The 12039-nt window shown below is 31.5% G+C and overlaps 2 protein-coding genes across 2 annotated transcripts; both read right to left on the bottom strand.

Annotated features, from left to right (window-relative positions):
* Positions 1 to 8923: 8923 nt before the first annotated feature.
* On the bottom strand, positions 8924 to 9765 carry LOC145333446 (carboxylic ester hydrolase-like). The gene is made up of 2 exons (XM_080178592.1): positions 9277 to 9765; positions 8924 to 9199 (listed from the first exon to the last, which is right to left on the bottom strand). Exons 1-2 carry the CDS (start codon positions 9763 to 9765, stop codon positions 8954 to 8956), a joined length of 735 nt encoding a protein of 244 aa, XP_080034718.1. The 3' UTR covers positions 8924 to 8953.
* A 42-nt stretch (positions 9766 to 9807) lies between these two features.
* Positions 9808 to 10871, bottom strand: LOC145333445 (carboxylic ester hydrolase-like). Its single transcript, XM_080178591.1, has 2 exons — positions 10782 to 10871; positions 9808 to 10610 (listed from the first exon to the last, which is right to left on the bottom strand). The coding sequence occupies exons 1-2, from the start codon at positions 10831 to 10833 to the stop codon at positions 9808 to 9810; spliced, it is 855 nt and encodes a 284-aa protein (XP_080034717.1). The 5' UTR covers positions 10834 to 10871.
* Between the last annotated feature and the right edge of the window lie 1168 nt (positions 10872 to 12039).

Raw genomic sequence — 12039 nt, 5'->3', positions numbered from 1 at the left:
AGGGCGAATATAGGTTTGATATAATATGAGCTTATTTCAAAGGTGCCATTGTATAGATTATAAATAACTTAAAGATATTGACATATCTAATTGTATAAGTCTGTTTATAGCTTAAAACCTGTCTAACTTGAGGGTTTTTATATTTTTCAGAATTAACCAATGATCTTTGTACAGAAAATAAACTTTAAGACGTATTATTTACCCTAGTCAAAACTATTGGCGTACTTTTACGCAAATTAATTTTACTTTTTTTAAAAATTGAATTAAAGAGTATATAATCTAAAATAATAAACATTTAAATTATCATTTAAGATGCGTGCCATTGTAATAGTCAATCAAACTTAAGCAAAATAGTAAAAAAAAGTCTTGTAAAGGGCTAAAATAAACCGTTTGTCGTCAATCTCATTTATCATATGTTCAATTGAAACAGAAAATTGAAAAATCTACTTAAGGATTTTTTTGAATTTTTAAATTTGGCATAGATATTCTAAAAGTATGAAATGGCACCTTTCATATAAGCTCATATCATATGGAACCTATATTCGCCCTTTAAAGCAAAATATTTAGGAAAAGCAAGTTAAAATTGCATGATGAGTTTCATAATTATTTATAAGTAACAGGGTGTCCACTTGTGTGGCGTGAATGTTAGTGTGTGTGCACTAAGGGATCTTACTAACCAAGTAAGGGTGAGGGGGGGCATAGACCAGTAAGGAGTTAATCCAGTAATTATTGACCTACTTTCATAAAATGACCTTTATCTCCATGTTCCTTTTGAATGACAGAAAAAAACATAGAAGAAAATTTGTTTGTTATAAAATTAATAAAAATTTTGTGAGTTTAATTTTAAGGGTACTTTTAGGGTCTCAAAGTTGGACAAAAAAAAATTTTTTTTTGAAAATTTTTCAGTAGGTGTTAAAGATTGACCTACACAAAAATAGGTAAGACCTAGAACTAATCTGTAAAAACCTTTTTAACTAAGAACTGTCCATACTTTCCAAATCGGTTGAGAGCTTTAAAATAGAGTTAATATTTTTTTCAAAAATGACCAGAGTTGGTGGCGGGGCATTTTCAGGTAATTTTGAAAAAAATCAAAATTTGATTTTTAAAGTCAATTTTCAGGTTTTCCAAAATTCAATATGGGTTTTTTAAGAATTAGGCCAAAAAGTGAGTAGGACAGTGTTTTTTTATGAAAAAATTTAAATTTTTTTTAAAGAAAATTTTTGCAAAAAAAATTAAATTTCATGTCTTTAAAAAAATGATTTTTGACATAGAAGGGATAGTCCAATCCTTATGAAAATTTTTGTGGATAATCCCTCTAACCTAACCTAATTAAGATTAATTATGTTTGATTGGCTGTTTGGCCGTTTTTCATTGATTTTTTTTAGGTTGAAAAAAACGTTATTGGTTTAGCCCCAATGGTTTATGTGGGGTAGTAATCGGTAACAACTTTGAGTCCAATTATATCAAACTTCTTAAAGTCCTAGGATAACCTGATAGTCTTTTCCGTAAGCTGTCTAATGGTCTTGGTTTTGATAGAAAATATAGATATGTTCCCTTTTTTTTTCTTTAAAAAACTGAAAAAATTACCAGTTTAGCCTGCCCTCACCCTAATGCAAGAAAATTTAGCTCTTTCATTTTGTACAAAAAAAATTAAATAATAATTTTTAATTAATTGTTTATAAAAAATGAATGAAAGTTTTTGTTTATTAGTCTTATTAGCAAATCATGCCATTTGTTGATAAATTATTTTCAAGCAATCAACCAAAATTTTTGCTATTATCCAAATCATAGTAATTTTACAAAAAAAATACTCATAATCAATCAATAAAAATTATTGCTTATTTGGCTCATGTACCAAATCATGCTATATTATGATAAAATACTTATAAGTAATCAATTTGATTGATTGATTGATTAGCCATAGTTTTGTATGGCTTTGATCTGGAGTAGGCTGAGACACTTTTCCATAGAAATAGGACTATCAAGCTCCATGTTCAAGCCCATTTTGACTTGACTTGCTATCTCATGAGATCTACTCATTATTACCTTACCCTTGCCGAGTATGGCAGATGTCCCAAATTAAGTCACCGTAATGAATGACCCTCTCCAAAGAGGAGCTTGGATGATGCATGATTATTGTTGCGAATGAGAAATTAGAGTCAACATATGGAGAATTGAACTTGAATTCTCACCACTGTAGCTCAGTGTGCTACCACTAAGCATGACACCCCTACTAAGTAATCAATGAAAATTATTTGACTTATATATATACAAAATCATACATTAAAAAAAAAAATTACTTATAAGCAATCAATGAAAATTATTGCTTATTTGGCTTATATACCAAATCATGCCTTTTTATGTTAAATTTGGTATAAGCAATTGTAATAATTTTTGCTTATTTGGATTATATCAGCCAAATCTTCAATTTTCGTCATAAACTGCTTACAGGAAGGAAAGGATTAATTATTACTCCTCCTTCTTTTTCTTCACTTTAACTGATACAAGCAACTTTTACTATAAATGTCTAAGGATTTATTTACTCCATCCACTTTTAACTCACAAATCAGACCAAATTGTTCAGTAATTGATCAGTAATTTACCACAAAAATTCACAATTAAATAAGCAATTAACCTCTTAGTGCTTACTTACACGGTGAGAGATTACTAGGGAAATATTAAGATGAAATAAATTGAACAAAAAAATTACAAATATATACAATTGAATTAATTAATAAACGACTTTCTTAAAATGATTTTGAATACTCATTTGATACCCTTTTTAAAGTATTTTTTTAAATAAACAAAATATCTTTTATATACGCTCTTTGTATGTTTTATTTATTTAGTTAAGAATATACAACAATGTTTACATCATATATAAAATCTATGCTTTTTTCACAATTGACATAATTTTAAAATAGTATGGTACATTTCTATTATGTCGATGTTAAAAAAGTAATGGAAGATTACAGAAACATAGATATTAAAAATGTAAACCATGATTCCAGTTTCGCCTCTATTGAAAGTGAAATCTTACATTTCAAAAATCGTATCGGCGTTGAAGATATCTTCACCAAGAGAGGCAAAAGTGGAATCTTACATTTCAAAAATCGTATCGGTGTTGAAGATATCTTCACCAAGAGAGGGGAAAGTGGAAGGGTAGATTATAGTTTTAGAGGGTCCAAACCATAATCATAGATTATGTTTCTGCTTCTATAAAAATGGATTCAACTCCCTAACTGTATTAGAAGGATCTTTAGAGGCTATACAAATTTTGGATCTACTGCAGTTCACTGTAAAATATTGCTGGTAAGCAATATTTCCAAAAATCTATGAATTTTAAAGGCTGCTAGCTGCCAAACTGCTGATCCAATTTCTTTGCACTGCAAGTTGATTATGCATTATTGATTTATGGCTATTCCAGATTATTTGTAGGTCTTCTTAGACTGCTTAAAACACTGTGCGGGCATGATCTGTACGTTCAGCCGTTTGGCAGCTAGGAGCCTTTAGAATTCATATATTTTTGGAAATATTGCTTACCAGCAATATTTTACCGTGAACTGCAGTAGATCCCAAATTTTTTAGTCTTTGCTTTGTCTACCATGTATTTATTTGTTATAAATTTCTTTTGTACAATGCCATCCTTGTAAGTAATATTTTTGTTCAAATTAATACTAACATTGATTTAAGAATTTATTACAATAAATTTTATAAATTAAAACTCAACAAAATGAAGTTTTTAAGCTTCGCCCGAAAATTTAATAATTTTTTTTTAATTAGAAGCGAAGCTTCTCTGTAATTCAACTTGAATGTCAGTCTGTAACATTATTGGGGAACTAAGATTTACTCAGCCGGGGCATATTATTTAAATCAAGGAGGGAAGGGACAATTGACTGCAAATTTAATGGTTCCCAAAGTTCTATAACATGTTCTCGTAATCCATGAAAACATATTTTTAAAAAATCTTGAATAAGTTTTACAAACTAACAGTGTTAAATCTTTCCTATCAATACTTTTGATCTACAGAAGGGATAATTTTGTTTATCATCATTAGGAGTGTAATGTACAGTCCACTATTTTCATTAATATTCATGTAGAAAATATATTTTTCTTCCGAACCACAAATTGACCTAAATCAATAATTACCAAAGATAAAGGGACAAAATTACAAAAGCAAGATTTTAATCGTTATTTAGCGCATCATATTTTAGAGAGCTTTCCGCGTATATTGAAATGAAAAATTTTAAGATTAAAAACAGTTTTGTTAGCCTCGTGATATCGAAGGCAAGTGGTAAGAGACTGGTTTTAATCTTATGATTTTACGTTTTTATATTGATAGAAAACTGGATATAATACGATGTAAGGCATAATTTTTCAGTATGGCCGCGAACCGGTTCTAATCCACCGAGTATTAATCTGTTTCCATGCGATAAGGGAAAATCAATTCCCAATTTAGAAATATAAAATTCTGGCTTTCCTTTAGGTGAGCAAAGTTAACTGTATTTTGGATGATTTATCCATCATTTACCTAACCCTGTTTGTTTAAAACTGGCCACAATGGATAGCCGTCATAATAGATTCTAATTTGATTCTTTTTGTTCTACTTTTGATAATTTATAATTTGTAGTAGAGTTAACTTAATTAGATTGATCAAAATACCTACCCCCCAATAATCAATCTATAAGTATATATGAATGATCAAGATACTTACCTGGCACAAGTGGTGGAGACCCTTTTCGTTTCCTATCAAATTGCTTTTTGTCCGGCTGTAATTATATTTTCGCCTCTAAAAGCTGATTTTAAAATTTAAAATCAGGACACCCTGAGAGCAAAGTTACATAAAGCTCATGCCCCCTCTATTCTTTTACTTTAATCTTTATTTTTTAAGTAAAATTAAATATTTTATATTTTTATTTAGCTAATAATTTGTAGGTTGGTTTAACTTTAAAACCTCAGAAAAAATTGTTAAAATCACCACGGAATATTACAAAGCTTCTTGAAAAGTATACTCATAATCATCAATTTTAAAAAATCTAAGCAATACATCTAACAGGTATAGTAATGTATATATATAAAGCAAGGATGACAACATAAATAAGAAGCCAAGTTCATCAACATGAAACAATTTATTAGAATAACAAACAGACAATCAATAATTTAGCCATCTATCTTTGTTAATAGCCGAGTAAAACTTAGTGTGTTGTCAATTTCCTTTTTGACTAACCAAACAACATATGATTGGTCTAAAACTGTATGTTTTAATAATAGAGATGATCTAGAGACATACTCTCTAAAGCAGCCAATATGAAAACAGTGCTGTGGGGGAACAACCAGGCAATTTTATTGGTTATAAAGTGTACAGAATTTGGTGAGTAATAGCAGTTGATTTTTTCATTTAATTTACATAATGAGTCAGCTATAAATAGTTGCATTTCTAAGGATAAAGCTTTGCTTGGGTATGTTAATGTTGTGTGGGTGAGTTGCACCTGGACTGAATAGTCAACTTGTCAACCCAAGGCCAGACTCTTGGTCCTTCACCTCATACCCGTGGTACAGTACATTACAGACAACCAACCCTTTGATTGCACGATCTTTGTCTGGAGATCCTAACTGTGCGTGGTAATGAGTTGCGCCTGTTTGGGGCCAAGGCATTCCCCCTATTCTACTTTTTGATGTCCTGTGCCGAACAAATCAGGTAGGTACCATTATTAACGTCTTTGGTATGAAGCGGATTCGAATGCATCCTTCCCATCAATTTCCTTGGCATTTTAATTAGGACTTGTGGGTAATTTACACTTCAACCTTATGGGTGGATAGTTAAGGTTTCGAGATTTTTAGGTCACGGTATCATTGCGACAATTATTGCAACCAAAGCATGAACATGACGCTGTATCAGCAATGACTGAAGCCACGTCAAATCCTAGGGACTTTTCAATGCAACCTAGGATCCAAGCATGACTCCTAGTCGTTGAACTAACAAACGCCACTAATACACTAGGGAGCTACTACATAATGCTAGTCTACAAGGACTTTTCAATCAACCTATGACCTTACAGCGTTTTTTGATCACTAGTGAACCATGAACCAAATCTCTAATGCCTGAAAGAGCAGCAGTAGGTACTAATTTTACATCTTTAGTATTGATGCGATCTGGGGACTCGAACCGCTTGTATAATGTGAAGCATATGACAAAACATATATCATAAGTCAGCTATAAAATTGTTGAATTTCTTAGGATAAGCAAACTTTCTAGAAGTTATAGCATAGACAAATTTCTAGGCTTTTTTTTAAGAAACATTTGTGAATAACAAAAAATAAAGTAAGATTTTCCATCTAGATATACTATATCTATTGTTCTAATTAAGTCACTTTTTGTTGTTAATTACCAACCTAACACCTAAACAGTTAGCACTCTTTTCTTTTAAAAATAGCCATTCCTATAGTTGTTTAAAATGCTGATATCACAATTCTATTTAAAACTAATGGTTCTGTCTGCTAAGTGATAAGATGAAATGAGGTTCCAAATCTCGTCATTCAAGAAATGTTAAAGATGTAACTTGTATGGGGGGGATGTCTTGGCCCATAATCAGGCCCAGCCCGTTTTCTGCATATTCAAAGCAATCAAAGAGATGTTTAAACAATAAAAAACAAATTCACAATCCTTTCTTCCTCAATTTATTTATACGAAGTACTAAAGCTAAAGGTATTTTTTTATATGTGAAATTATTTATCACTATTGCCCTATGCCTGAATCCTGCTATAGGAATTCTAACATAAACATTACACATATCGCTGAAAGTTCAACATTTAAAATAATTGGTGGTAATTTTAATTTTTCTTCAGTAAGTGCTTTACTTCAGATTTTTGAAAGGTTAGGTTAGTTATATAATTAAGTAAAGGGAATCTCTGTTGAAATACTACAAGTATAGGCCTCGCAGTATTAATGACCTTTGCAGGTTTGGCCCCACATATATTTTAGCCAATGCCACTGATCAGCTATGTGTGAATGCTTAGCCCTATAAAAGTCCTATAAAGCTATGTGTTTTTGTTCTGTGACTTTGCAAGAAAGCGTTAAAAGGGTTCCTTTTCTTAACCTTTGGCACTGTAAAAACTTAGACATTCTAAGTTTAAATTTCTAAATCACATTCGTTGCAAGCTTTAATATCCAAATTTAGTTTGAATGGCAGAGAAATGTAATAAATTATACTTAAGGTTTGTTTTTTTTCCAAACATTATAATTATAAATTTCAATGGTTAGAGCATTTTGACTATATGTAGGGATCTAAAGGGATAGGACAATGGCTGATAAATGATGTACATCTCTGGATTACAATTAGTGGTTGAAACGTTTGGTCACTTATCTTAATGAATCAACTGATTGAAATTTAGTAAAAGTTCCTTAAGTTGAAAAGCCAACGTATAAAAAATCATCATTATAAAACTTTGGGGACGAGTGTGATAAATGGACTATATATTACTCACTTTATTTTCTAATTCTAAATGATATTAAATATGTGGACTATTTATCATTTAATACAGGAGTTCATGGCATGTGATAAAAACATTATGACATCTACAGTCTTACGTAATACATGTATCACTTTAGAGTTAACCTATGTTTTATTTAAGAAGAAAAGAAAAGAGGAAATTTCCTCATTTTTTAGAGTGCATGGTTTAAAATCGTGAGTGTGAGGGAAAAAATGGGTACAATAGGTCAAAAATGGCAAGTAGGAATCTAGAGCGCATTTTTCAAAGCGAAGTTTTTCTATTTTCTTGAGTTTCTATTAAAACAAAAAAAATAATATCTCATACTTCAAATGTACATGATTTATATTCCGTAATTCGTAATTTATCTATTATAAACATTTAAAAATACATAAATTCATAGTTTGTTTCATGTTTAACTCGAAATAAATTATATATATAAAAAAAAAGTTTAGTCTATCCGTCCGTTAGCTCTTTCTGTTAATTTATTCCATGGTAGAATTGTCCTATCGATTTCAAATTTTGTATAATGATTCCTATAATAGTTAGATTTAGAAAGCGAAAAAACTCTATATGTATTACCCGAATGTCCATGCGTTTTGTATGTGATATGATTATCCTATTTATTCATTTTTGTTACCCTTCTTTTTAATAAAGCCAAACCCTTTTTAGCATAAATCTGAAAACTTGATAAAACTTAACCTCCATTGATTACAAAATAAAGAATGTTGGTAGATTGGACTTTTTCATATGGGGAAATTTATTTAAAATTTACTCTAGGTTTGCATACTTCTTTGAATTATCATGAAGTGAAAATGCTTAGCAAAGAAACTGGACCTTGGTCTGATGAATTCATTAATTGAATTTGCTTAATTTATTTCTTTTTTGATAGTTAAGATCTGTACGTTTATTAGTTTACACATAGACATGATTAAGTTCTACCAAATGGTTCACTGTTCATGTACATTAAGAGATATAAGTTTTCCGGAATTTTAATGTAGGGAGTAGATTTGAAATCTGCATCAAATTTTAAGGATGTTTTATAAAATTCGTTTTTGTAAAATTCTTTATCTAAAAGCGAAAATACATTTTAAGTTAATTAATTTTGACCAATAGGATAGGTGGATTTTAAACTACCTGCGCTCTAATTGGTTAAATGATGTACGACATCCAATCAGAGCGCAGATTTTTTAAATCCACCAATCACAGATGCCAAAATTAATTAACTTAATTTGTATTTCCGCTTTTAGATAAAGAATTATACAAAAAACGAATTTTATAAAAAATCCTTAAAATTTGATGCAGATTTCAAATCTACTCCCTACATTAAAATTCCGGAAAACTTATATCTCTTAATGTACATACCAACAGACAAACAGACAAAGTCCTTGTATAGGTTCCTTGCTCCTACACTCTTTAAACAAAAAAGACATAATTTGGTAAATATTTATTTTAAAAATAAATATCATTGAAATAGATAACTCTTTCCATCAATCAAATTCATCCAGAATTCAATTCTCTGAGCATATCTTTCTGAATAAACCATTTCTGGATTTGGTTTAATTTCCATGTACAAGGGAGCATTAGGATCCAAAGAGGTCCAGTTATCAAACCAAGAAGGTTTCCCAATTTTAGCAAAGTTGGTCCAGTAGGTCAAGAACAGCTCTCTAACTATAAGATCATCTTCAGTGAAGTCTGTTACTGAGTCAATCTAGAATAAGAAAATTTTCAGGAAGAGTGTAAAGCACAAAGATTTTAATGATATTATTATGTTTTGGAAGTACTTACATTAAATAGATGAAAGATATCATCTGCATGACCAACTCCAAGACCCAATTCATCGCTGTCCACTCCATACACGATATCAAGGTAACTGTTACTGGACTTGTACGTGAGCATGTAGTTGAAGACAGGAACATATTGTGATGCTGCCAGACTAAATCTAAAGTTGCCAACCCAATAGTGGATTTCAGTAAACATGTCAACAACCTGATGAAGAGTTTCCATGGAAGCTATAGTATCTCCTAAATAGTAATTTCTTACTTGTCTTGATACTTCATACATTTCTGAGGTAAAATTATCTGTTTCAAATATGTATCGTGTGCCATAATATTGCCAATATTCATTCAAAGCAGACCACTGGAAGTTGCCAATAATGTAGTCAGCAGTAAAGATTATTCCCTCCTCTGTGTTCACACCATTTATAATGGGAACTTTGTTAAATTGTCCATTATTGATCAAAACATGAGGCTTTTCAGGCAAATATGCAGATTCCATGTAAAAATCTAGGCAAAGGACCTAGGGAAAGTTCATATGTCTCTACCCAACTGTTTGAGCTTCATGAAGAAGAATGGAGTAATCCTCATAAGATTCTAGACATTCTTTAACTTCAACATCAGAATCTGTTGGACAGTTTAGATTAGTTGCAATGTCATAAACAATAGTTCTTAACTGACCATGTTGGGCAACTTGATTTCTAGGATCATACTCATTTCCACTTTGACCAATAGCTTTATGAAAAAGACCATGAGCTGTCGGGGAAACAAGGTTGAAGAGAACACTCCTACTTCCTGCAGACTCACCAAACAATGTTACATCATCTGGATTACCACCAAAACTTTCAATATTATTTCTTACCCATTCAAGAGCCAAAACTTGGTCTTTCAATCCTTGATTACCTGGCATCAGTGGATTTTCTAGGCTTAAAAACCCAAAAGCCCCAAGTCTGTAGTTTATAGTTACCAATATTATATTTTTATCCAACAAAAATTTAGGTCCAAATCTCCTTTCACTCCCTGAACCAACAGTCAATGCACCGCCATGAATCCAAACCATAACTGAATTGTTGCCAACAACTTCTGGAGTGTAAACATTCAGGTATAAACAATCTTCTGCATAGAATGAAAGACCTAGTTGTGCACAATCTGGTCCATCTGAACTTGCATCATAAATTTCTTCAGGGTATTCTGTAACAAGTTCAGCAGATTGAAACCTGCGTACAATATTCCCATACTTTAGTCCTTTGAATTTCTTGAATCTTGAAACTTTTTCAGTAAAATCCCAGGTTCCTTGAATTTTTCCTAGAGGAGTATCTACAACTGGGTCTGGTCTTTCCTCTAACCCTACAATATAATTAGAATAGTAATCATACTATAGAAACTTAAGCTTACCCATCACACAGAGTAGGAAATAAGTTGGGTAAGGTAAATGACTGTAATGAAAGTTAAGAGTGATAACAACCACTTTATTTGAATTATTTTTCTACTTTTTTTCACACATGAAAATAATCATACCTATAGTTAAAGTTGGTAAAATGAAAAGCAGTATCAAGACTAAAATTTTCATTGTTACTAAATCTTTGTTTACACTTTAAAAGATATAATTTCTTATCTTCTCCTATAATGAAAACAATTAAACTGTGATATCTTTTTGTTTTCTATTTAAAGCAATTATTTTCTATAAAAGTTTTAGCTTTTAAAGTTTTTAAAAGTCGACCTTATGTTAACTAAACAACATAAAGTTTATCAGTTGTTCAATTAGATTTGTTTTAGTAATATCAAACTTACCAACTGCTGCTATGTCAGGTGCAAAACACTACTAGTAAGATTAAAGGCAATAGCTTGGCCCTTTACCAGCTTTTTATAACAGAAAATAAAGGTGGTGGTACTCTCCCCTCCCCCCCAAAAAAACTTTCCATGATCTATAAAAATATTAACTGTGGATTTGGTCAAAGCTCCTGATGTTTTTTTCTTTGAAGGACATTCAAAATTGGTAAAAAATGCTGGAATAGCAATGGACAAACAGATCCTTCATATTAGGGTAGTTTGTAAACTTTTTAAGGCTTATGATGTACGCTATTCTTATTTTATCATCATATAATACAAAGTAGAACGATGTCTGTCCGTCTGTCTGTCCGTCTGTCCGTCTGTCCGTCTGAAGCTTAAGATCTCGGTAACCGCTGAACCGAATGGGCTCTACTCTTCAGGGAATATACCTACTGGTCCTGTGGTGGTTTTAAGCTATTTTCTTGGGGGGTGGGACACCCCCAACCCCCCCAAAAATGAAAATTTACCCCCCCCAAAAAAATACTCCTGGTGCTGCTGGTGCAGCTGGTGCTGCTGGTGCAGGTGGTGCAGCTGGTGCTGCTGGTGCTGGTGCAGAAAATTATTTTTTTCTAGGGGCAAAGCCCCTAGAGGCTAGGGGCGAAGCCGCTAGTTATTCAAATAGTAGAAGAAGTTTTTATTAAATACTTATAGTCGACATAAACCGCTAAGATTCTATGTCAGCACTATTCTTATAGTTTAACTTGGAAAGAAAGATGTAAAATATAAAATTGTCTGTTTAGCCCGAGTAAAATTAGAAAAACACATTAATTATTTTATATTGGTTTATTATATAGCTTAAGCTTTGATCGTACACAGAACCCATCCCCACCTGAAAAATCCTCCAATCAAGATTTAATCAAAGTACCCAAAGATTTAAAGCCAATAAATAAGTTTATTTATCTAAAACTTTGGGTACCAGACATGTAAGTAATAGCTTAGGGCATAA

Source organism: Acartia tonsa, chromosome 12, assembly GCF_053477335.1.
Source record: "Acartia tonsa isolate MP-2025a chromosome 12, ASM5347733v1, whole genome shotgun sequence".
Classification (NCBI taxonomy): domain Eukaryota; kingdom Metazoa; phylum Arthropoda; class Copepoda; order Calanoida; family Acartiidae; genus Acartia; species Acartia tonsa.
The sequence above is the reverse complement of the archived record's forward strand: the minus strand, read 5'-3'. Positions and strand labels throughout refer to the sequence as shown.